The following is a 26,989-nucleotide window of genomic DNA, read 5'->3' on the forward strand; positions in this document are numbered from 1 at the left end:
GCCTAGTCAAAATACAGACCCAATCCCAATTGAGATGTGTCAGGACTTGAAACGAGCAGGTCATGCTTGAAAACCCACAAATGTTGCTGAGTTAAAGCAGTTCTGCATGCAAAAGTGGGCCAACATCCTCCACAGCAATTTGAGGGACTGATCAACAACTACAGGAAGCATTTGGTTGCAGTCATTGCAGCTAAAGGTGGCACAACCAGTTATTGAGTGTAAGGAGGCAATTACTTTTTCACACAGATACCACTAGCTGGCCTCCTAAATAGATACCACTAGCTGGCCTCCGCCCAGTACCCTGCCTTGAACTTAGTCACTGTTACTAGCCAGCCTCCGCCCAGTCCCCTGCCCTGAACTTAGTCACTGTTACTAGCCAGCTCCAACCAGTACTACTCTGCACCTTATAAACTGCTGCCCTTTATATATAGTCATTTAACACTGGTCATTTTAATTATGTTTGCATACTGTTTTACCCACCTCATATGTATTTAATGTATTCTAGTCAAGGCTCCTATTTCCTATATAACTACAACTACACACTTCTTCTATTCACATACTGTCCATAATCTCTATACACACAATCATATACATATACATTCATATTCTGGAGTCTGATATTGCTCGTTACGATATTTTTAAATTACTTTATTTTTATATTTTGTATTTGTTTGTATTGTTTTGTATTGTTAGGTTCTACTGCACTTTTGGAGCTACAAACATAAGCATTTCGCTGCATCTGTGATAACATCTGCAAAATATGTGTAGGCAACCAATACAATTAGATTTGAAGCTGTCTATTGTGCGGGTATTTTCTTCAATGATTTTGTCTGCATAAAATGTTTACAAAACAGTTATGCAAGTCGTCTGTTAAAATAGGCTATATACAGTGCAGGAGGGTGTACATACCCTAAGGGTATTGTGGGAACACGTCTTTCTTGTTCAGGTTCCAACCACAGCTAACCTGTAGCAGCTTTTTTTTTATGAATTAGGTTTCATGTGGTCTTTCTCTCTCTGCCTACATAGCTAAGAGTAACTGCCACGTTGATCTGACACATCTTAATCCTCAAGTGACTTGAACATGGATTTACAACATGTATTGCAGAGTGACATTTTGTCCATAATAATGTCCATAGCGGTTATTATTTTACTTTGGAAGTACATGGGGAAACAGAGCAGTTATGGACATTTGCCACCGGGTCCTTCACTAATTCCTCTTCTTGGTAACTTGTTACAAATGGATCTGAAACGACCGGACAAGTCCTACATGGAGGTCAGTTAAAAACCACAAGCTGTCTGATTTTCTCAGTCATAGATGGAGCTATGGAGGCAAGCGCTACAGTCATAGATCAATATGATAGGTTTAATAATTTGAAGCTGCAGTATACATTGTTTGCAGGGTTGGGGAGTTACTGATTACATGTGCTGTCATCAGTTACATGTCGTCTGATTACAACAAAAACTAACTGTAATCAGTTACGTTACCACCCAAATTATTGTAATCAGATTAGAGCAATTTTTGAAAAACAAGATTATTAATTATTGGTTTACTTTTAAATTCAGATAAATGCGAGAAAAAAATTACATTTGTTCCCCCCTCAATGACATTCAATTCAGCGTTTAAAAAAGGCAAAAGTTTAAGTATGTTCCACCTGAGCAAGTGGAACAATCAGAGACCAATATGATGACACACCAAATTTMTATATGTTTCTATTGCCTCTTAAAGGGGCAAGTAATCCAAAATGTAACTGAAAGTAATCAGATTATGTTACTGAGTTTGTGTATTCCAAAAGTTACATTACTGATTATAATTTTGGGCAGGTAACTAGCAACATTCAGAAAGTAATCTACCCAACCCTGATCGTTTGTTTAGAGACAATGGGATTAAACAGCCTTATTTGGGGTTGTGAGGGGATAAGACAGTTMTACTAAGATCATGAAGCAATTATAAGTTATATTCTTCAAGAATCAATGGTTTCCTCTCACCTCCTCTCATCAGCTCAGTAAGAAATACGGCTCAGTGTTTACTGTGTGGTTGGGCCCCAAACCTGTAGTGGTGGTCTCTGGCTATCAGGCCATCAAGGAAGCTCTGGTAGACCAAGGAGAAGAGTTCAATGGAAGAGCCAACCCTGCCATTACCCTGAAACTCCTTAACGAGCACGGTGAGTGAAATGAATGGAAGAGGGATGGTGTGACATACATGTGTCATAGTCAATCTGTGTGAAAATTGACTTTGCTTTAAAGAGGGTACTACTGTGCTATATTCATCCTATCTGTCTGTGCCTCTGTCCTGTCATACTCATAAATCTAGGGGTGGGATCAAGTAATGGGCAGAGATGGAAAACTCTTCGCAGCTTCTCCTTGATGTCCCTGAAAAACCTCGGAATAGGATGCAGGAGCCTCGAGGAGAGGGTCCAAGAGGAAGCTAAGAGTCTAGTGAAAGCCTTCAGTGAATATGGAGGTATGTTGTTTTTGTCTGTGACATCTGTTTGTGTGTGTGTGTGCATCAAAAGAGGCTGCTGAGGGGAGGACGGCTCATAATAATGGCTAGAACAGAATAAATGGAACTGCATCAAAGACATGGAAACCATCTGTTTGATGTATTTGATACCGTTCCACTAATTCCGCTCCAGCCATTACCACGAGCCTGTCCTCCCCAATTAAGGTGCCACCAACCTCCTGTGGTGTGCATGCATGCGTATTTATGCTTGTCTGCTGTCTCTTCCAGATTCCACTGTGAACCCCAAAGAGCTCCTGTTCCATACTATCATCAACCTATTCTGGTCCATAGTCTTTGGGCGCAGGTTTGAATACAACGACCCAGAGTTTCAGATCTTCTACAAGCCTGTTTATACATACTTCGACATGCTAAAAAGCAAAGTGTCAACGGTATGGTAGCACATGCAGTGCCTTCAGAAAGTATTCACACTTCTTGACTTTTTCCACKTTTTTTTTGTGTTACAGCCTGAATTTWAAAAAACAACKCATGTCACTGGCCTACACACCATACCCCATAATGTCAAAAGTGGAATTATGTTTTATACATTTCTACAAATTAATTAACCTCTTAAATGTAAAGTCCCCATATTTGGGGACCCTATTAGATTTTGTATTAAATTCAGTCTGATATGAGAACGGTAGCCCCTATCTGCAAAAGCAGGGTGTCTGCGGAAAGCTGAATATATTGGCTATTGATCTGGTCCTTAAAATATGGGTATGCGAATGTATAAGGGCAGGCCGAGCCAATGACCTCATTTCAAGATGGCTGCCACCTACATMCTGGTTAGCGTTGTGGAGCATAAYCGAAATAAACACGGAATACGTCGATTCACACCGAAAGCCGGGATTCCACAGATCATGAAGATATATTCTTTGTCTGCCTGTGACCTACCGTTATTGATCACCAGCCCCGAGAGTCAAAATGTTTATTTTACACAACCTTTCCACCTAACATCTTACAAGTTATGCTTCGATTTGGTCTAGTAGGACAGAACTCATATGGCAGGCGAAAACCTGAGAAAAATCCAACCAGGAAGTGGGAAATCTGAGGTTTGTAGTTTTTCAACTCATTGCCTATCGAATATACAGTGTCTATGGGGTCTTATTGCACTTCATAAGGCTTCCACTAGATGTCAACAGTCTTTAGAACCTTGTTTGAGGCTTCTACTGTGAAGTGGAGGCGAATGAGAGCTGAATCAACCATAGGCCTGCCAGAGTGCCATGAGCTGATCACGCGTGCACACGTGAGAGCGACCTGCGTTCCATTGCAATTCTAAAGACAAAGGAATTCTCCGGTTGGAACATTATTTTCAGATTTATGTTAAAAACATCCTAAAGATTGATTCTATACATCGTTTGACATGTTTCTACGAACTGTAATATAACTTTTTGATCTTTTCGTCTGAACTTGCCCGTGCCTCGTGAGTTTGGATTGTGAACTGAACGCGCTAACAAAAGGAGGTATTTGGACATAAATGATGGACTTTATCGAACAAATCAAACATTTATTGTGGAACTGGGATTCCTGGGAGTGCATTCTGATGAAGATCATCAAAGGTACGTGAATATTTATAACGCTATTTCTGACTTCTGTTGACTCCACAATATGGAGGGTATCTGCATTGCTTGTTTTTGTCTGAGCGCCGTACTCAGATTATTGCATGGTTTGCTTTTTCCGTAAAGCTTTTTTGAAATCTGACACAGCGGTTGCATTAAGGAGAAGTATATCTATAATTCTGTACATAATACTTGTATCTTTTATCAAAGTTTATTATGAGTATTTCTGTAAATTGATGTGGCTCTCTGAAAATTCGCCGGATGTTTTCGAGGCACAACATTACTGACCATAAAGCACCAATGTAAACTGAGATTTTTGGATATAAATATGAACTTTATCGAACAAAACTTACATGTATTGTGTAACATGAAGTCCTATGAGTGTCATCTGATGAAGATCATCAAAGGTTAGTGATTAATTTTATCTATATTTCTGCTTTTTGTATTTCTGCTTTGGCTGGAAAATGGCTGTGTGTGTTTTTGTGACTAGGCTCTGACCTAACATAATCATATGGTGTGCTTTCGCTGTAAAGTATTTTTGAAATCGGACACGATGGGTAGATTAACAAGAAGTTAAGCTTTAATTTTGTGTATTGCACTTGTGAATGTATGAAAGTTACAAATTTCCCAAAAATATTTTTGAATTTCGTGCGCTGCCTTTTCAGCTGAATGTTGTCGAGACAGAAACCCCTAGCCATAAGAACATTTTATATATTTTTTGTGTATATCTGTTAATTTTATATTGTTTTTGTAAACAGTTCATTTGTGTGTGGGACCAAAACATTGGATATGCCTAGGCTAAACGTTCAGGCACTTTGGAGAGGTTGAAAAAACACTTGGATATCCCCTGTATGTCCCCGGARACCAACACAATGTTTGAGAGAGGTTGATGTTGTAGAAATTTAGTTTTTATAGTGAACAATAACTGTTAGGCACATCCAGTGTGCAAAACCAGTGCAATTATCACATTCGGACACTTTGGAGTGGTCTGGATACCCCATAACACCACCACAATGTTTGAGTGAGGTTGACATGGTAGAAATTGTTTTTATATGTCGAACAAATAGCATTTAGGGATTGCAAATATGTAATAGCACTGGTATTATCTAATTTACAGACATATGCCATTTTGGAGAGGTTTAGGTACACTTGGAAACGACCCGTGACCACAACTGACACCACTTACTAAAACATCTGCCCATTTCTAGTTGTTAGGTCGATCAATCAACAAAAAAATTCTGATATTGTTCACATGTTGTGGAAGCCGTCTGATGTGTTCCCAGCTCTGGGCATCAATAATTCACTTATAGCTTGTCAATGAAAGATGACTTTCAAAATATAAAACTAAAAAAACAGTTATTTTATATGTGCTTGATCTTGTGTATTCTGAACTATAACTCTTATCTATCTTCTGATAATTTCCTCATAATCTCCCAGATGTCTTCTTTCCAAATATACCACGTTTTGGCATGTCAGAATCGTGTAATTACACATGAATAGCAATTARTTTTGGGTATGTCTATTTAGACGGAAACCTAAATTTTGCCATTACATTTGAGGTTAAACATTAAAAGCTGAAATGTCTTGAGMCAAGTATTCAAAAGCCTAAATATGTTCAAGAATAAAAATGTGCTCAACAAGTCACATAATAAGTTGCATGTACTCACTTGTGTGCAATAATAGTGTTTAACATGATTTTTGAATGACTACCTCATCTCTGTACCCCACGCATACAATTATCTGTAAGGTCCCTCAGTCGAGCAATGAATTTTAAACACAGATTCAACCACAAAGACCAGGTAGGTTTTCCAATGCCTCACAAAGAAGGGCACCTATTGGTAGGTGTGTCATTCTTTTTTTTAAAGCAGACACTGAATATGCCTTTGAGCATAGTGAAGTTATTAATTACACTTTGTATGGTGTGTCAATACACCCAGTCACTACAAAGATACAGGTGTCCTTCCTAACTCAGTTGACGGAGAGGAAGGAAACCGCTCAGCGATTTCACTTTTCTTTTTAAATGATTGGTTGTATTGATACACAATCTAAAGCCTAATTAATAACTTTACCATGGTCAAGGAGATATTCAGTGTCTGTTTAAATAAATAATAATRATCTACCAATCAATGCCCTTTTTTGCAAAGCATTGGTGGTTGAATCTGTGCTCGAAAAACACTACTCAACCGAGGGACCTTACAGATAATTGTGTGTGTGGGGTACAAAGATGGTGTAGTCATTCAAAAATCATGTTAAACACTATTATTGTCCATGCAACTTATTATATGATTTGTTAGGCAAATTTGGACTCCTGAACCTAATCAGGCTTGCCATAACAAAGGGTGAATACTTTTCTAACTTAGACATTTTAGTTCTTTATTTTTTATTATTATGAAAACATTTCTTGAATGTTCTTTTCACTTTGACATTATGAGGTATTTTGTGTAGGTCAGTGACAAAGAAATCACAATTGTATCCATTTCAATCCCACTTTGTAATGCAACAAAATGTGAAGAAATCCAAGGGGTGTGATTTCTTATGATATGCACCGTAGGCCTGTTATTTATCTACACCTGCTCTTCCAAAGCATGGCTTGATTGTGTCTTATAAGCTTGCCTGCCAAAATGGATAATGATAACAAAAGTATAACAACCACCCTTTCCTTCCCATGTTTCCTATGTTGCTCCTCTTCCAGCTGTACAACATTTCCCCCAGAATCGTTGAGTGCTTTCCAGGAAAACACCAAGAGTTGTTTAAGGCCATAGACAAGGCCAAAGCTTACATACGACTGGAAGCAGATCGTCGCCTTAAAAGCCTGGACACCTCTAACCCCCAGGACTACTTTGATGTATTCTTGGTTAAAATGCTGGAGGTAAAACAGTGGAATTTAATGTTAAACCTCTTACAGTATCAAAAATATGTAATAGCACCAACTAGCCACCAGAAGGCACTGTTTTCCTAAATATATGATCAATGATTACTTGTGTCTGAATCTTTTTGCAAAGTCTAGCTTTCTCACAAACTTTCTCATAAATCTCCTATCAGTGAATGATTTAGAGGTATCTTCCAACTTTCCTTAGGAGAAAGATCAGCCCGGGACTGAGTTCAACTATGACAACTTGTTTCCGTGTGTGTGGGATCTGTTTGCTGCCAGCACAGAGACCCTGTCCTCCACCCTATCACACGCCTGTCTGATGATGATCAAGTACCCTGACATCCAAGGTATCCTCTCTTCTGTATCACTGTTATTGAAGTTATACTAATTTATTGCAAAAATAGCAAATAATACTGCAACCCAACTTAATGGGKCAGTTTCCAGGACGCAGATTAAGCCTTTTCCTGGACTAAAAACCACTATAATGAATGGAGATTCCCTATTGAACATGTTATTAGTCAGAGGAATAATATGGGTCTGGAAAACCAGCCAAATAAGAGCTGAAACAGAGTTTACATTACATACCATGTAAGCAGCACATACATGCTGGCATTTCTTCATTCTCAATACACTATAAACACTGTATATAAACATACATGACAGAACCCAAATGCTATGAACGTCTATGACTGTCTCTCTTCCTCAGAGAAAGTTCAGAAGGAGATAGACGAGGTGATTGGCTCGAACAGAGTCTCCACGGCTGACGACAGACGTAAGATGCCCTACACGGACGCTGTCATCCACGAAATTCAGAGAAGTATGAGTCTTGCTCCCACTGCTGTCCCTCACCAAATGACCCGAGACACAACGTTCCACAACTACCACATCCCAAAGGTGACCACCATTTCTGGAAACTTATCCCAAACGTCTATTATTTTGACTTGTTAAACCGCCAATTGTTTTATGTAAGTGCTCTTTTGTAATTCTTCCAGGGAACCACGGTGTTTCCACTGTTGTCCTCTGTGCTGTTTGACCCCAAACTGTTCAAGAAGCCAGATGAGTTTGACCCAGAGAACTTCCTGGATGAAAATGGACGCTTTAAGGAAAACAATGGATTTCTTGCTTTTGGACTGGGTAAGATCATGTTACAAGTGGCTAATAAAATAATATGAGACTGTGAAAACAAGAGCCACTCCGTAGTAGCTCTCAGAGAAAAAGCCTCATCATCATCACACAATATACATACACATTGCTAACATCTTGTTTGATATGTTTTGCATATCAAACAAGGACAATGTGTTTATTTGATTGATTGATTTTTTATTTCACCTTTATTTAACCAGGTAGGCCTGTTGAGAACAAGTTCTCATTTACAACTGCGACCTGGCCAAGATAAAGCATAGCAGTGCGACAAAAACAACACCGAGTTACACATGGGATAAACAATCGTACAGTCAATAACAAAATATAAAAATCTGTATACAGTGTGTGCAAATGAAGTAAGGAGGTAAGGCAATAAATAGGCCAATAGTGGCGAAGTAATTACAATTTAGCAATTTACACTGGAGTGATATGTGCAGATGAGGATGTGCAGGTAGAAATACTAGTTTGCAAAAGAGCAGAAAAACAAAAACAAATATGGGGATGAGGTAGGTAGTTGGTTGGATGGGCTATTTACAGATGGGCTGTGTACAGCTGCAGCGATCGGTAAGCTGCTCTGACAGCAGATGCTTAAAGTTAGTGAGGGAGATAGAAGTCTCCAACTTCAGTGATTTTTGCAATTCGTTCCAGTCATTCGCAGCAGAGAACTGGAAGGAAAGGCGGCCAAAGCAGGTGTTGGCTTTGGGGATGAACAGTGAAATATATATGTGTAGGTTTCAGTCCCAGGATTGTAGATTGAGTACTGAAGGTAACCTCTCTCATTGTCCCTCAGGGAAGCGGTCCTGCCTGGGAGATGGAATGGGGATTCCCAGGATGGTGCTCTTCCTATTCTTTACTTCCCTTCTTCAGCGCTTCACCTTCAGGGGCACAAAACCTCCAGAGGAAATTGACGATACTGTAGTATCCTACTTTATTGGCCGCCTGGCGRGCCCCTACACCTGCTATGTCAAACTCAGGACAGCAAATATTTAATTGATCAAACAACTTTTAATCTTGATGAAATTCAATGTGATTTATTTTCTGAATAAGGAGGCTCAACAGCAAAGTGGTCATATCTTTCATTATTAATGTCTATTTTTTTGTTCGATACAACAACAAAAAAACAGACAAATACTTAAACTGGCAGATTAAGAATAATTTAATTTAAATTACTTGTGAAAATAACAAACATGTACATAAAAAGTGAATAAAAATAGTGTCCATTCATGTTACATAGACTTATACAGTATGTGAGATTTGGTGCTGTTCTTTGTACTGTAATTGCCCCGTGATAACATATTCACACACAGTGAAGTATCACTTGAGTGTCAGTGCACCCAGTTTACCTGTTGACAGGTACAGTATATAGAACATGTCGAGTTAAGTCAGAAGGTCTTGTCCGTTTATGTAATAAGTTCCACCCATGCCACAATGGACCCAATGCATTATGGGTCCAGGGTCACAGTCCAGTACTAACTCACTGCATGGTTCTAACGTAGGCATCCATGGAATCCACCACCCTTTGACCACAGTTTTACTGTCCACTCTCTAGATCCAGGTCACGGCACCACTGTAACACATACCAACAATGCTAACTAACTCTATGCTACATCTGATCGTTTTTTTTATTGAAGAGTCCATGTCTGACATAAGCAGTTTTACAAACAACACAATATGTTGTAATGATGGCCAAAGAAATGACATGTGCTGTTGCCAAAGGTACATTATACAAGAAGATATTTGTGAAGTACAACGCTCAGTTTGTGAATGCTATTTCAGAATTTGTGAGGTTCAGCCAAGCCACTTTGGAAATTAAGATATTATCACACACACACACCACACACCCACACACACCCACACACACACACACACACACACACACACACACACACACACACACACACCATTCGAGTAATGATCTATGCCACCAGAGGCATCGAGGAAAGCACCAGTAATGACCCTAGTAGGAATACTGCTAGTGAAAAAAAATGTCAGTTCATTTGTATGACACTGAGAGATGAATGGTGGACATGCTTGGGTAATGGGTTGGTCCCATTTGGAGTGTATGGGAAGACAGAAATACAGGGAAGTTGACAACTGCCTGGTTTAATTGCCTACAGAACCACTGTTCAACCGGTGGATAGCCATTAGGTGCAATGTGACCCTCAAATGACAAACCGTAAAATGAGTTGAGGGGCTCTGYACACAGACAGATCCATACACACCGAGTAGTCAAGCTATATCTGGAGAAGTTAGGGTTATGCTGTGTTCGTTTTAGATTGAGACCCGTCTTTAAATAGGAGTAGGGGATTGTTAGCTGGGTTCACACAAAAAAAGTGGCCTTTAGCGAAACTCATATTGGGTGATTGGTATTTCAAATCTTCACTAAGGGTGAGTGTGTAATCAGGGCAAAATATTTTGTCACAGATTCCAGCCTGGAGAACTGAGTTTGTTGCATCCTTACACAGATATATGTAATGTAACAGACGTCTTCACACAGGATGAACAGAATGGATCCTAGCTTCGCAAACATGCTGTCAGACACATAGACCTACCTACCATCAACACACATACAGTAGAATACTTGTGTAATTTGTAGCTGTGGTTTATCATGTAGAGAGCCATTTCCTATTGCACCATAGTGTTTAGGCCACATGGCAGCAGGGGTACTGGGGACTGGGACCTTAATTCCCAGAAGCAGAAGAGAGATTCCCTCTAGGCATGTTACGACCTGTGTTCAGGGGAATATAAAACTGTCAGCTGGGTGGTAAGGGGATTTATGGTTAGTCTGGAAAACCTACAAGAAAAAACTATTTGTGGAGGGTAACAGGCTACCAGAACTCACCACGATAGAGATCATTTGCATTTCAGATTGCATAAGCCTGTGATAAATCGAGAAGATTAAAGAAGAAGGTGACACAGACTACGCCATTCCAGTTATCGTCTTTTCATTTGCATGTAGATACAGTGCTTAAAAGACCTCTGGATTACGTTCACCTTCCATTCTGTGATAGTGAAAACTACGTCAATAGGACCTTACAAATAATTCAACCCATTTTGACAGTGCAGTAAAGAATCTCCCCTTCCCCCACTGACATCATTTGAGGAATAAATGTCTTGCCAGTTATCTTCCACATAGGGCATGTAATCAGAGAATCCATCTTTCTAATTTGCAGAAGTCTGCCTCACAAACAGCAACCACCATGATAGTAATGTGCCTGCCTTAAGGTCTACGATATTGCGTAAGAACACGGTTCCTTTGCTCACTGTATTCAGTTACGCCTATAAGGTTGCAGTAAATGTATGACTAGTTAGCGATGTTAAACGATTGGGTGAGAAGAATTCAAAATACAGTGTTGCCAAGGGAAACCATAGTGTTTGTGTGGCTAGCTCACTGGGGAAGACAATATTGTTTTTTACTCACCTCTTGCCTTCTCTAAGTCCCTCACTGAGTTTGTCCAATACCAACATATAAACACACTATTGTTAGAATTATCCATTGCACATGAAAAGACGGTCCACGGTTGGCACATAACGTTTCCATTTTGTCCACAAGTAGAGCAAGAGGTAGAAAACAAAAGAAGCAAACCCCCAAAACAGTCGAATCAGAGCAGATCAAGGTTGGACGGTGTTCATTTCCTGATTGAATTAGCTTTCCTCAACATCTGGGAGTCCCATAGGGCGGCGTACAATTGGCCCAGCCTCGTCTGGGTTTGGCCGGGGTAGGCTTTCATTGTAAGTAAGAATTTGTTCATAACTGACTTGCCTAGTTAAATAAAGGTTAAATAAAATGTAAAAAGTTAATCTAGGTCGATTGAGGCGATATTGCACTTGGGATGGGTCATCTTATCTGCCACTGAAAACCTATAGGAGTCACAACACACAGCCTGATTGGCCAGTGCAGAAAAAACATTCTGGCAATCATCCAATGAGTCCCGGATCATGTTCACATAGCTATTAAGACATGGGTTCGATGAAACACCAACTACAGTAGGCCACATAGATCTGGAAGTACACCACTGAAGCAGGCAGGTTGTCTGCTTTGGATTCCACCCACTAGAAATTACAAAGGTAGCCAGCTAGTCGTTAGCCCCCTCACCGAGCCACTCAGCAGTAGCTCTCAGAGTATTTGATGGCTCCCTCTCCGCCCCCGTTTCCCAGCGGAGCTCCATCAAGGCCGTTCAGCACCTGCTTGCGGGCGGAAATGTAGCAGTAGGCCTTGCCCTTCTTGGCCCCTGGGTGGTTGTGTGGGTGCGGGTGAGGATGCGGCCCCGAGGCGGAGGCGTCCGAGAAGAGGTTGTGGGTATCCTCCTGTGGACAGTCAGGCTGGCAGGGCGGGTCGTGGTGGCACTGCCCGCCGCCGGTGCCCCCCTGTGGCGTGTTGCTGCCGGTGTTGCGAAGGTCGTCCAGGACGGTCATGCCCAGCTTCCATCGCTGCCACTTCTTCTTTATCTCTGACTGCACCTGGGAGAGATGGAGAGAGATGAACGAGGGAAGGTAATGAGTTTTTCCTCACCTTATGATCTGACCAGGAAAAACGTTTCACAATACAAATTGTATCTAAATTTTATCTTTATTCTCTTTAAGCACTACAGTATGTAGGCTACCTCAACCAAACTAGGCCATATCTCAACAGGAAATACATCAGACCTTTCATGTCACACAGGGGCCTAACCACTTCTTGACTCTAGACATGGCTGGACCCCTCAGTGACATACCCGTTGCCCTGTGGACTTAGGTAGTGAGTTTCTCTGTGTGACAGCTAACCCACAGTGACAGGGTGACATACCCAGCAGGTCACAGAAAGCGCTGGCTTCTCATAGGAACAAACAGAGACGAACGTGTCGTAAACTCAGGTGTTTGCTACGGATGTTCAAGTGCACTCATTTTGCCCTGGGCTTTGTTGAGAGCACACTTCACTTCCTTACTCACCTCTTTATTGACGAAGCAGTACAGGATGGCAACCAGTAGACCCTGTGGGATGAGAGAGTGAGAGGTATCAGAAGAAGAGAGGTAATCAATCTTCCCCCATCTAACACATACAGTACCAAACAGAAGCACCACAGAGAGAAAGTTCATGGAGTAACAAGCAAGAGTGCATGCGGCCACGGGACACATGCACACTCACACAGCATGCATATCCAAAAAACCCCCCATATAGACGAATAACTTTTGTATCTCATCATATTACCTGGAAAGAGTTGAAGAAAAGTTCAAAGAAGAGGTTGATATTTCGGAGGACGCCCTCAGTCTGTTCCTCTGACATCACGGCAAAGACAACCTCATGGATGCCGAGGAGAGGGATGAGGGTCAGAGTGGACTTTGCCAACCTGCACACACAGAGCATCCTTTACAGAGCCAAGCAAGGGCAACTATTAGAGGTCTGTTTGGTCCTATATGGTGAATCGCTTTCATCAATGACATCAATGGATGCTTCACTTTTCACACACACACATAAAACGCCAAACAAAGGAAGCCACAACTTCCACACCTGGACTCAGAGCAGGAATGTTAAGTAACGGCTTCAAAGCATCTTGGGAAATCAGAAAGGCATTCTCTTCCCATGACTCTTTGGTGGCTCAGAATCAGTGCATCAGCTGCACCTGTGCTTAGATTCCAATTAGACTCATGTTATCCAGCGTGCCTCGAGGCCAGGCTTAGGCCAGAGGATTATGCATGCAACTGGTCTCTTGAATGTGGCTGGTTTCCTAAAAAAAAGTCTATACCGTCTCCAAGGACCACGGCTCACAATCAAAGGATGGGAAGCCCCCTTGAACACCACAGGAACATCAAATGATTCCACAGCTCCCTTTACTCTGTATACCATATAGGGCTAGTGGAAGTGCAAGTTAACTTAGTGATGGATTATTGAGGTAATGGATGTCAATGGAGTTTGAAGCAAAAAGAATTGTGTGGATAGTGTTATGTCATCATAATGTCTGCTGACTCGCACAAGAGTAGAGTCCTTGTGTGTTTAGGCTGGAGGATAGGTGACAACGACGCTGCCAAAGGTACAGTAATGTTCCGTGAATAGGACAGTGTTTGTTTTGTGTTTTTACTTTGATCTGCGTTTATGTCATTCATGGATTAGAAGCTGCTGTATCTTTCTTACCTGAATTTATAATCGGTGTACCTCATTTGGTTTGCCTTTAATTTGGAGACAAGGATCTGTATGATCCGAATAAATATGAAAAAGTTGACCTGGAATAAAAAAAAAAATCAATAAAACACAATCAACATCAAACCACCAAGTATTAGCTTTATTAATGTCAGAGAGAATAAAAGGATGTGTATCCAAATGGATCTGTTCTGTTCTCTGGCATTTCAGTATTATATAAGAAAAGGAAACAAGGATAACTGCTACTGTTGAAGCAGGGTGAATATGTGAGAATTCCACAAGAAGTTTGAGTTCCAAAGTCAGACTGCAACATGTTAGGGGTATTAACTGCAAAGTTCAGGTGACAGAGTGCAACTGCACGTCATATTACGTGTGAACTACTCCTATTTACTTAACCTTTATTTTGACAGGCTGCCATGCTATTTTACAGATGAACCTTGTAATTATAAAAATATACACATCAATACAATATGAAAAGTAAAACAGAGATAGAAAACACAGTCTATGTCTGACATTACTAACTATGTCAAAACATGTCAGGCATTTAGTCCTTAAGGAAATGTGAGAGTTGTGGGACAAATTACAAATCATCTGTGACAGGAGAATCCTCATCTCTTCTGGCATGTTGCTTCTGATGCAAAATACCGTAGGAAAAAAATGATATTTTCTTCCTCTCAGAGTTTCACCGAGAGACGCTAATTAAACACTCTTTAGATCAAGCTTCAAGGAACATGTTAAGTGTTACTAAGAAAAGAAAAGAAACCAAATGACATTAATTTCGTCTTCTGGGTTGATGAGTCATCCATTCATTTTAATGTACAGTGCATTCCGGAACCAAAACATGCCCACTCAGCTTTCACATTCGCACAATTTCCCCAGGCTTGTCACGGTCTGCTAACTTCAAAGAGACAAGACTGCAGGGGGAAGAGGAGAGGAGCGCTGGGTTGACGAATGAGTAACCCCTGGACCCTCATTGCTTTAGGGCACACAGCACAGTCGACACACACACACGTTACACACACTCACCAGAATGGCCAGGAGGATGGGTGTGCGGATGATCCACCAGTACGCCATGTTCTCGTTGATCTCCCAGCACCTGGGAGGAGGTGAGTCACAATCTCTCAGTCGGAATTCTGTTTCTAGTAACAGATGATGAGGAAATAAGATTGAATGGAAATGAGAGGGACTCACCGTGCGTTCTCATACAGGTACCGCACTATAATCCAGGGGACCACAAATAACACTGGGGATCCTACACACAGTGTCATAAACCCATACATTACTGTCAGGAAACAGCATTTATATAATTTATCATATGTGTGTGTGTGTCCATCTGTATGTGTGAGTGTGCGTGTGTATCCACCCCAGCCGATGAAGAGGTATCCACAGAAGTAGCTGTTCTCAGAGAAGACCATGAGCACCAGCAGGTTGTGAAGGTACAGGCCTTCCACCAGCAGCCAGTAGTAGTTAGCCCCCACACAGTACTGCATCAGCACCTGGGCCACACGGCAGCCAGAGAGAGCCTGGGGGCAAAGGTCAGGGGAAGAGGTCAAGGATGGCTGTCTAAAGTACGAATGATGAATTGAGTCTGTAAACTGTTCGTTTGTGTGTGTGTGTATTTCTGTAACCTGCATTAGTGTGTATAGCCTTTAGTTCCCGACCTGATCACTGAGGACGTTGGACACGTCTCTGTTGTCTCTGAACTCMGGGGTGTCCCTGGTGAGAACAGCATCTCTGGTGAGGATGGATATGGCTCGCAGGATGAAGGACGCAAACAGATTGGTGTGGATATAGTTCCTGGTGCACCTTAGTTTCCTAGGGTACAACACTTGACAATGAGATTACTGTATCACAAAATTCTTTCCAGCATCATGTACAGTATATGTCATGTACAATTGTAGGATTTTAATTTGATCACTCTTTTGTTGATGAGAATTTTCATGCACAGCAAGAGTGTATTCAAAGTTTAAAAAGGCTTCTAAAGTTTGTAATTTCCACTTTAAAATTTCAGAACTTGCCATAACAAGAAATTTCCATGAATTATAATCCACATAATTCACATTTCCTGTTGCTGCAGGATTATTTTCCTGCTGTAGCAAACTGGCTCAAATTAAGATCCTACATCTGTATGATTTACCTTCACCTAATTCACATCAGATGACTAGAAGTGAAGCCATAAGCCTTAGTCCAAACAAACAGTCCCATAGTCAGAGTCAAATCCTGACATATAAATATGGACTGTATGATGTTTATGACTGTGGTCAGAGCCAGTATTTACCTGAAGATGAGCAGTATGATGAGGGCCAGGGAAAGGCTGGCCAAGGACAGAGAGTAGCCCACAGTGTACATCACCCGGAAGTAGGCCAAGATCACCATCTGGTTCTCCTGTGGACACACAAAGACCTGCACTCAAATCCCAAGTAGACGAGGGAACATGACCCTGTTTTCACCTATAACTCTCTGACTCTATTGTTGATGTGCTGTGCTGTACTAATGTCCTGTCCTTTTGGTAGAGTGCAAACAGAGACAAATACAGACAAAGCAGATGCACTGACCGCAAAAAGTCGTCTTGTTGCCTATTATGCCTTGGAAAATGTTCATAAACACTTGAATGATGCTCAGTACACTATAATAAACTCCTATTAAAAATGCATTAATGTACACTCCAGGCTTATGAATATCACAGATTGGAACATGTGAGGGTAACAGGTGTCAAACAGTGATGAAGTGGAGCGTAAATGCACATTTACTCACCTATCGTGGAAAAATGCATTGGAAATATAGGGACCGTTATTTAATTCACTGCGAACGGCGATCAGCGTTTACCAACCTATTTTTCTTATCATCAGGGAGTCTGGCTGCAGACTGGAGTACATTTCAGCTGTGGGGCCAATGAGGCAAAGCAGCGTTGCATCATTGGTTGCCAGCAAAAACATAACCCCTAGGTGACGGCTGTCTCCCTCTTCATAAAGAGAGGACTGTGTGTCTCTCAGAGCTCACCCTCATACTCTGAAGCCCTGGCAGATCTATAATCCCGGATGTAGTACTGACTGTAAGGTTCTGTATTTATTTTTAGTCAACCTTGTGTTCTGTTTCTTTGTGTTCTTGAACGTAGCCCTGTCTTTCATTTTTGTTCATTGATTTCACCTGTTAGTTACTCACCTGGTCTCATCAGCTCCTTATTTAGTTCAGTTCATTCTGTTTGTTCCTTTGTGAGGTATTGTTCGTTTTGACTCTACTAAGCCTTTTCCTAGCTCGTTTGTGAGAACCAGTTATAGCCTTCAGTCCTAGTTTTGATTAACCTGCCTGTTTGCCTATCTGTGTATGACCATTGCCTGCCTATGACCACGACTCCTGCCTTCTGTGAAGGCGAATAAACACCTGCCGCGCTCTGCGCGTGAATCTACACCTTTTTCTCCCTGAGTATTCATTACACTGACTAAGTAATGACATCTTTTCTATTGATGTAGTAAATGGACCATTCATTACTGAGCTCGTAATGGAGTGCAGCACTAGATGTAAAATTAAGAGAGGGTAAGGAGGACTTGAGTTGAGCATGCTGATAGGGATGATTGGAAGTCAACACGAGGGGACAGCAACTGCTGCTGCTAGCCCACCTCAACATCCATAAGCAATCAGAGCATTCGGGCATTATTGTAAAAGAATGGCCATTCTGGTAATTGCATTTCTATGTCCCCTACAAGTGGTATGCCATTGGAATACCTACTCTATTACTCATTGCTTTTTGAATGGCTATTTGGCTATGAATTAGTTAACCTCTCTAAGCATCTGTCATTACTTGGAGGGTCTCCTAAGACTACTGGTTAAGTTTTCAAAAAATCACATACAGTAATTAAAAGCATTAACCCTTTGAAAGTATCTTGTTCTCCTCTTAGCCATGTGTGTTATTATGTGCTCTGAGAAGAGGGTCTATTTCAGGAATGGTGCATGATGGGTATTACCTGTGCCACCTGCTGGTTGTTGTCTGCGTTGCACTGGGAGTGGTCCCTCCATGTGCTACTGGTGTTGTTAACGGCCCACTGGCCATCAGGCCCACACTCCCGCAACACATACCCATTACGAACTGCACAGACATGGGGAGGGAGAGATGAAGGAAGAAGTCAAACAGATGAGACAAATTAAATTCTGTACATAGACATTAAAACCAGTAGATGGTGAAAGCGCTGAAGTCATCCACGTATTCCTATGGAAAACTCCCAGGTGGCGCATAAAGCCGGAACTATTTGAATTTGAAGCGCGCCATATTGCTGAATAGGACTGAATGGCACCCCAAAATTGCTAAGCATCATGGTGAAAGTATCTGTAACTAGCATAACTAGCAAAGGATCATGGTCGATGTAGTGGTTTTCATCCCGCATGAGAGTCACCGGGCGCCGTCTCGTAGCCTGCCCGCCCATGATTAGTCTGTGTCCGCACGTGGTCCTGTGTGACGACAAAATGTATGTAGCAGTCAGAATGGATCACGATTTAATTAAATATCGCGATTTGTAGCGGACTTTAAAATAATTGACAGTGGGGATCAAACTTGATCATAATAAACACATTTTAGAGCACAAAATGTCCGTCAGTTTTTTGGGGGGGTGGCCGATCGTGTAATTTATATAGGCTTTCTATGGCAGACCAGGGGCCTCATTTATAAACCGTGCATATGTACAAAATATAGCATAAAAAAGAGTGTGCGCCAGTTTTCACACAAAAGTGGGCATTTATTCAAATTTTACTTGACATGAGAATGTGTTTGGGACCACGCTGCCATCATACCGCTCAGGAAGGAGATGCGTTCTGTCTCCTAGAGATGAACGTACTTTGGTGCAAATCAATCCCAGAACAACAGCAAAGGACATTGTGAAGATGCTGGAGGAACAGGTACAAAAGTATCTATATCCACAGTTAAACAAGTCCTATATCAACATAACCTGAAAGGCCGCTCAGCAAGGAAGAAGCCACTGCTCCAAAACCACCATAAAAAAGCCAGACTACGGTTTGCAACTGCACAACTGGACAAAGATCATACATTTGGAGAAATGTCCTCTGGTCTGATGAAACAAAAATAGAACTGTTTGGCCATAATGACCATTGTTATGTTTGGAGGAAAAAGGGGGAGGCTTGCAAGGCGAAGAACACCAARCCAACCGTGAAGCACGGGGGTGGCAGGAGGGACTTGTGCACTTCACAAAATAGATGGCGTCATGAGGAAGGAAAATCTCAAGACGTCAGTCAGGGAGTTAAAGCTTGGACATAAATGGGTCTTCCAAATGGACAATGACCCCAAGCATACTTCCAAAGTTGTGGCGAAATGGCTTAAGGACCACAAAGTCAAGGTATTGGAGTGGCCATCACAAAGCCCTGATCTCAATCCTATAGAAAATGTGTGGGCAGAACTGAAAAAGTGTGTGTGAGCAAGGAGGCCTACAAACCTGACTCAGTTGCACCAGCTCTGTCAGGAGGAATGGGCCAAAATTCACCCAACTTATTGTGGGAAGCTTGTGGAAGGCTACCCGAAATGTTTGACCCAAATTAAACAATTTAAAGGCAATGCTACCAAATACTAATTGAGTGTATGTAAACTTCTGACCCACTGGGAATGTGATGAAAGAAATAAAAGATGAAATAAATCAATCTCTCTACTATTATTCTGACATTTCACATTCTTAAAATAAAGTGGTGATCCTAACTGACCTAAGTCAGGGATTTTTTACGAGGATTAAATGTCAGAAATTGTGAAAAACTGAGTTTAAATGTATTTGGCTAAGGTGTATGTAAACTTCAGACTTCAACTGTATATGCAGGGGTGCAACTTTTAGAATTGGGGGGACATCATTATTATATATTTTTTAATCTAGCTGGATAATCACTCCAAACAGCCTACCTGACCGCTCGGAGGCGTCTGCATGGTCCTAAAGCATATCATTGCCTGTTTTGTATGACATTACAATAATAAAACTGGGGGAAACAAACATTTTATTTCATAATGTGTGGGGGGGGGGGGGGGGGGGGACTTGTCCCCAGTGAAAGTTGTGCTCCTGGCTATATGTATAGTTATAGGCAGGACAGTTTATAATACCGGAATAGGCTACAGTCAAGTTTAACAGCTGATCTTTCTGGCCGTGATTGGGAGTCCCATAGGGCGGCGCACAATTGGCCTAGCATCGTCCGGGTTTGACCATGGTAGGCCGTCATTGTAAATAAGAATTTCTTCTTAACTAACTTGCCTAGTTAAATAAAGGTTACATTGAAGTAGGCCTATGAATCAAGTTTCACATTTTAATTGTCACTTGCACATGTACAGTCGTGGCCAAAAGTTTTGAGAATGACACAAATATTAATTTTCACAAATTCTGCTGCCTCAGTTTGTATGATGGCAATTTGCATATACTCCAGAATGTTATGAAGAGTGATCAGATTAATTGCAATTAATTTGCAAGTCCCTCTTTGCCATGCAAATGAACTGAATCCCCAAAAAACATTTCCACTGCATTTCAGCCCTGCCACAAAAGGACCAGCTGACATCATGTCAGTGATTCTCTCATTAACACAGGTGTGAGTGTTGACGAGGACAAGGCTGGAGACCACTCTGTCATGCTGATTGAGTTTGAATAACAGACTGGAAGTTTCAAAAGGAGGGTGGTGCTTGGAATCATTGTTCTTCTTCGGTCAACCATGGTTACCTGCAAGGAAACACGTGTGGTCATCATTGCTTTGCACAAAAAGGGCTTCACAGGCGAGGATATTGCTGCCAGTAAGATTGCACCTAAATCAACCATTTATCAGATCATCAAGAACTTCAAGGAGAGCGGTTCAATTGTTGTGAAGAAGGCTTCAGGGCGCCCAAGAAAGTCCAGCAAGCGCCAGGACCGTCTTCTAAAGGTGATTCAGCTGCGGGATCGGGGCACCACCAGTACAGAGCTTGCTCAGGAATGGCAGCAGGCAGGTGTGAGTGCATCTGCACGCACAGTGAGGCGAAGACTTTTGGAGGATGGCCTGGTGTCAAGAAGGGCAGCAAAGAAGCCATTTCTCTCCAGGAAAAACATCAGGGACAGACTGATATTCTGCAAAAGGTACAGGGATTGGACTGCTGAGGACTGGGGTAAAGTCATTTTCTCTGATGAATCCCCTTTCCGATTGTTTGGGGCATCTGGAAAAAAGCTTGTCCGGAGAAGACAAGGTGAGCGCTACCATCAGTCCTGTGTCATGCCAACAGTAAAGCATCCTGTGACCATTCATGTGTGGGGTTGCTTCTCAGCCAAGGGAGTGGGCTCACTCTTTGCATCAACTTCATGTAATTGTCAATAAAAGCCTTTGACACTTATGAAATGCTTGTAATTATACTTCAGTATTCCATAGTAGCATCTGACAAAAATATCTAAAGACATTGAAGCAGAAAACTTTGTGGAAATTAATATTTGTGTCATTCTCAAAACTTTTTGCCACGATTCGTACAGCTAAATGCCTTTCTTGCTTGCTCTTTCACAACAATGCATTAATGAAAATCAGTAGTACTATAATAAATAAATAAAAAGCCAAATAGAACAAAAACACACAAGAAATAGAACTGTAGGCACTGTAATTTGTTTTGTAGCCCTACAATGTTCCAGAATGCGTGGGCAGTCCATCATAAAACATTGTTGAATTCAAATGTTCTGCTGACAGATCTCCGACAATTTGCCATTGTTTTCTCGTTCAGAAACGGACACAATCCTGTTCCAGATACAGCATAAATTACTGGTTAAGATTAAAGCATTCTGCCAACACAGTAAATAGAACGGTAGATTATGTCATATTTATGTAATATTTGACAGTATGAGTAGGTTACAGTATTGCTGTGTCGATAGGAGCGCGACATCATTGCCTATTTCATCTCAGAGTCCATACCAAGGCAGGAAATCCAAAAACCCAACAATCTATTGATGAACTTTTGAACAACAATTAGTCTTTTGCATTACGTGGTCTATTGACAATAGTTCCAAATAATCCTGCAAATAAAGGGCATTATTGTCATCATAAAAGGGGAAAGAAGCGTTTTCCAGGCAAAGTTTTAATGCTCATTCAAGCGTCCACAGTTTTAAGACAAGGCTGATTTATAATGGGAAACATGCGTATGTATGTCATGCGCCAAGTTAATAAAAATCAATATTATTTCAGAAATGGGCACGGTTATAAATACGGCCCCAGGGCTTTTGGCGCCGCTAGGTTGCTACACAGCAACCGACCATCAGAGCTTGTGATTTCACGCTCCAGACCAGACACCGGGGCCTAATTCTGTAGGCTTTAGACAGAAACAGTGTTAGCATTAACCTCTTGCTGGAAGTCGGATGAAACAAAATCTCAATGATCCTACCGAACCATAAAGCACTAACCAATGCCACACCAGTACCTTGGTTGTACCAGGGGAGGTACCATGGGCAGGGTACTTTAACCGTGCTGTTGGGGACACCCTCCGGCCAGCAGGCATACATGTCAAACATACGGCCGCAGAACAAGCCTGGGGGAGAAGAGACGATATAAGCCGTAAGTAAGTAAGTAAGCAGACAGCAGACCCTGAATCCTTAATTTTTTGTCTGAAGCTAAACAGGATAGAGACTTTAGTTTTTGGATGAAGAACACCTGGGAAAACAGTAGTAATGATGAGGATACTGCCTTGCAATGGATGCAGTCCTTTGGGTCAGATGTTAAGTCGAAGCCTGACTCATGGTACTTATTCTAAGAATTGGGTAGATTCTGTGGACTCTGAAATATATATTTGCTTGAGGGAGAGGGGTTATGAAGCCATTATAATTGTGAAGCCAACTGCATAATTCTACTGTCTACTCTAGACGATAACGTTTTTAGATGTTATTCGATTTATAAATCCATAATGGGGTGTGTCTGATTAGGACAGGCGTCTGTTTTTGAGTCTTACCTGGGGCTGTGGGGTCCGTGCTCATTCTCAGCAGGCACTCGTTCCTGTATCTGTTCCATTCCTCCACCGTGTGCTTCACCGTCTTCGTTGACACAAGCTGCCCGTCATAATTCACAAGATTGAGGGTCAGGGGTCAACCCCAGCGGGTTCTTCTGGGTAAGCCCTACAATACCTAACTGGGTTTAAAACCTGACTGGATATAAAGCACTAATACCTTGGCTTAGTGTAGTGTTGTAACTGAAATTCTCCATAAAAGCTGACACATACATTCACTAAACCAGCTGCATTGATTGAGGATGCAAAGCACATTAAACTGACACTGGTGTTAAGAGCAGCTTCCCAGCACTCTGATTGTGTTCTATAAAGCACACAGACCATTATTACCTGCAGTGATTCAGAAAGGTGAATCATCTTCACATGACTTACATTTCATGTGTAAGTCCTGAGGACAATCAAATAAACTCACGACGGAAGCCTCTAATGACACGACACACTTCTATGGATGGATTGAAGGTGGAAAGTAATGTGAAGTACAATCACTACTGCCGTAATGAGCAGAAACAAAGTGAAATGTGCCTACCACAGTTCTGCACAGGACAGACAGGATGAGGATGGCAGGGGTCTTCATCACTTAGAGGAGTGCCAGGGTGGAGGGCCACTCATCATCTCAGGGCTGCTGGGTGTTTTTGACCCAGGGGGGTCAGAACCAGGCATTGCCTCAGACCTCCACCCCATAGCCCACACCCTGCAAAACAACACACACAATCAGTTAGACCTACCGTGTACAGAACAGAGCAATCACACAATATGGGTTTGGGTTACAATTCTTATCACATATTACGCTAAAACAAGCTTGTGGTCCACAATGGGAATAGGATTTGGCATTTGATTTGTGGAAAGGAAGTAAAAACGTAATGGCACGGGATCAATGATGCCGGCCCAATAATTGTGGCAGATGAGAATTTATATTTTCGTCAACTGATGTAACCACTTAGTTCAAATGTTAATGAGCCCAATCAACATGTAATCATTAATGAATCCATGAAGGCCAATGAGGCCATGTAGCTGATTAGAGGATGTGAGGTTTCGGGCCCACTATTTTGTTGCTACTGTAGTGTAGGCTAATTTGAGCATTGAAAGCATGTCCACACCCAAGTCTCCCAAAGACATCTCAATGAAATCTAACCAGAGTGCTATCTAACAATCTGATGGGAGGGCCAATCGTTGTAATCTTGGAAACATCTACATAAAGAAGCCCAGAGCCATATACTGTATTTAGAGAGTTAGGACATTGAGGTTTCTGCATTATGATGCATTTACATGTCACTACAACATAATTATGCCAGCCATGTTAGCTCCCCATTAATATTACATGGGGAAACTTTAAACAAGAAACAGATCATCAACGAGGGGCTGCTGTAGTAACTAGCAAGTTTACTAGATAGCTACAGTAGTTGCCTTGGTAACCAAACAAACACACTTGCTAGTTTAGCTAACCAAACCATCAGTCCTAGCTTGCTATTAAGAAAATTGAATTCAACAATGCCAATAACATTTTCAATTCGACTTCTGCTTTCAAAAGCAGCTCAAACTAGTAAGAATGAACTATAGCCGTTGAATTCTACCGTGCAAATACACTGTTATGGGGAAATAATGCACAATCTAGAATGCCCTTCAAGCCAATCAGAAACGAGTATCCAACAATGCCATGGTATAATGCTATGTAACTGAATGTCTAGAATTAGAACAATACTCAAAATTCTAAAAGTTGGCCTAACTCTAAATATAGCTCTGAAGAAGCTGCATGCCTGTATCTAGAGACAAAGTGTTCTGTTCAGTCATGTATGACCGGGTTGTGGTCAATTATTAAATGTTTTTTTTGTGGGGGGTGTTGTGCTAAACAGTGTGGAAAACTGTGTGAATTATCTATAAAAATACAAACACGGCCTCCCGAGTGGTTTTGAGGTCTAAGGCACTGCATCACAGCACTAGCTGTGCAACTAGAGATCCTGGTTCGAGTCCAGGCTCTGTTGCAGCTGGCCGGTAGACACACGGGAGACCCATGCGGCGGTGGACAATTGGCCCAGCGTCGTCCGGGTTAGGGGAGGGTTAGGCCTGTAGGGATGTTCTTGTCCCATCGCGCACTAGCGACTCCTGTGGCGGGCCGGGCGTAATGCACGCTGACACGGACGCCACGATGTTTCCTCCGACACTGTGTTTCCTTCCTGCGGCTGGCTTCCGGGTTAAGTGGGCATTGTGTCAAGAAGCAGTGCGGCTTGGTTGGGTTGTGTTTCAGAGGACGCACGGCTCTCYACGTTCTTCTCTCCCGAGTACGTACAGGAGTTGCAGCGATGAGACAAGACTGTAACTACCAAGTGGAAACCACAAAATTTGATTTTTTATAAAATAATACAAAAACTGAACATAAAATATTGTTCCCATTGTGCCTGCTATGTTACTTAAAGAGCTGGAACACATTGGTCTACACAGCAACTCCCTCAATGTACATGCTGTACTGTACTGACCTCATTGTTGGGGATCAAACATTTTACACAAAGAGTTTGGGCTTTTGTTTACAAAGAGTTCATGCTTCATGCACACAGAGGATCCTTTTTAGACGGAGAATTTTTCCTGCACAAGGGATTTGGAAATTGTATGCATAACATCAGTCACATTGACAAGACTTATTTTTCTCTGAATTCAAWTTTTCTTGTGATGTCATGATTTGAAAAACGTTCTACATCTACAAAAATAACCCCAACTGTGTACATTTATAGAACATGACATGTTTGAGTTTTAGGGCATAAAACAGTTGAGGGGGAGTTGCACAGTATCCTGCCTTCATCTAGCTTGTTTTTCTTTTCAGGGGCCAATTCCCAGCAGGTGTCTCCATGTTGTTCCTCTGTACAAAAGAAAATCCAGTAAGTCTGCAGTCAAACATTGTAGCATACACACAAGATCAAGAGCAGCTACTCAAAACACAGATTGTGATCCAAAGTACACTGTCGGTACTTTATTCCTTCACAAACTATGAGCAGCCATTTCAAAACACCCCGAAAAGCCTCGACTTCACTTCAGAAGAACGCTCAGGAAAAAAAAACGATTAAGGTTCAAAGCTGGAGATGCCACTGGATTAATTTATTCAGTAACTCTTGAACAAGCAGACGAACTGTGAGGGTTTTCTTGACCCGTGAAGGTATTGGACTAAAACCAAGAACTGACATATAACAGCCCGACAGGCCATTATTACCATGTCATCTCATCATAAAAAACATATCTTCGTTTCAGTCAACATGCCAGTCAAGCTACTGAACCCTAATCCACCCCTTACACGTACTATGGCCGTGCAAAACAGAAAAGGAAGATCCATATTATCCAACAGACAATACGTTACATTATAACATATGAGGAAAGGATTGCACATCTGCTGGGTGAGAGCCTGCTCATTATGTGGTAGGTCATATTTGCACAGTAATGAATGCTAATGAAAACCCAACTCGTTAGTGAGGCCTTGGGCCTCAGGCAATTCCAGTGCACCACGGTGAATAAAACAATACTTTTCACGAGAGTTTACGTTCTGCCAGAATATTCAGGGTTGAATTCTCATTATTGGAATTCATCTCACAAAACATCCAGAGGATCCTACCGTTAAAGCTGCTGGGGTTTTAGGCAAACAATTACAGACCTATCTGAAAAAGAGGTATTTTCTGTAGGCTCTCAGTGGAATGTACAGCTACAGTATGCACATAGACTGTATCTATACAAAGAGCTCTCTTGGCATGAGCTGGGAGTGATGATGAGGATTACCTGCCTCAATGCCAGTCATACCTGGCAGGAAACCACTCAAACTCGAACCTATCTGACGCCAGAATGTAGACAGGTA

The 26,989-nt window shown here is 41.7% G+C and overlaps 2 protein-coding genes across 4 annotated transcripts in view; one reads left to right on the forward strand and one right to left on the reverse strand.

Annotated features, from left to right (window-relative positions):
* The first annotated feature begins 1,000 nt into the window (after nucleotides 1-1,000).
* Nucleotides 1,001-9,317, forward strand: LOC111960528 (cytochrome P450 2M1-like). Its single transcript, XM_023982556.1, has 9 exons — nucleotides 1,001-1,273; nucleotides 2,000-2,162; nucleotides 2,312-2,461; nucleotides 2,729-2,889; nucleotides 6,749-6,925; nucleotides 7,134-7,275; nucleotides 7,635-7,822; nucleotides 7,921-8,062; nucleotides 8,862-9,317. Exons 1-9 carry the CDS (start codon nucleotides 1,082-1,084, stop codon nucleotides 9,059-9,061), a joined length of 1,515 nt encoding a protein of 504 aa, XP_023838324.1. The 5' UTR covers nucleotides 1,001-1,081; the 3' UTR covers nucleotides 9,062-9,317.
* The window catches only part of LOC111960527 (glucagon receptor), a 36,587-nt gene continuing 18,807 nt past the window's right edge, over nucleotides 9,210-26,989 (reverse strand). For 2 of the 3 annotated variants that reach the window (XM_023982554.2, XM_070438101.1), the window contains exons 2-14: nucleotides 23,687-23,851; nucleotides 23,107-23,203; nucleotides 22,582-22,689; nucleotides 18,149-18,270; nucleotides 16,465-16,571; nucleotides 15,848-16,001; nucleotides 15,550-15,709; nucleotides 15,378-15,438; nucleotides 15,213-15,282; nucleotides 14,181-14,269; nucleotides 13,260-13,398; nucleotides 13,001-13,042; nucleotides 9,210-12,532 (exon numbers count right to left, since the gene is read on the reverse strand). In XM_023982554.2, the coding sequence (XP_023838322.1) occupies nucleotides 12,176-12,532; nucleotides 13,001-13,042; nucleotides 13,260-13,398; nucleotides 14,181-14,269; nucleotides 15,213-15,282; nucleotides 15,378-15,438; nucleotides 15,550-15,709; nucleotides 15,848-16,001; nucleotides 16,465-16,571; nucleotides 18,149-18,270; nucleotides 22,582-22,689; nucleotides 23,107-23,203; nucleotides 23,687-23,734 (1,554 nt within the window). In that variant the 5' untranslated portion in view covers nucleotides 23,735-23,851 and the 3' untranslated portion in view covers nucleotides 9,210-12,175. Of the gene's footprint in view, nucleotides 12,533-13,000; nucleotides 13,043-13,259; nucleotides 13,399-14,180; nucleotides 14,270-15,212; nucleotides 15,283-15,377; nucleotides 15,439-15,549; nucleotides 15,710-15,847; nucleotides 16,002-16,464; nucleotides 16,572-18,148; nucleotides 18,271-22,564; nucleotides 22,690-23,106; nucleotides 23,204-23,686; nucleotides 23,852-26,989 lie in introns of those variants that run through there. The other variant, XM_023982555.2, reaches the window with a different exon arrangement.

The sequence above is a fragment of the Salvelinus sp. IW2-2015 genome, linkage group LG4p, assembly GCF_002910315.2.
Source record: "Salvelinus sp. IW2-2015 linkage group LG4p, ASM291031v2, whole genome shotgun sequence".
Classification (NCBI taxonomy): Eukaryota; Metazoa; Chordata; class Actinopteri; order Salmoniformes; family Salmonidae; genus Salvelinus; species Salvelinus sp. IW2-2015.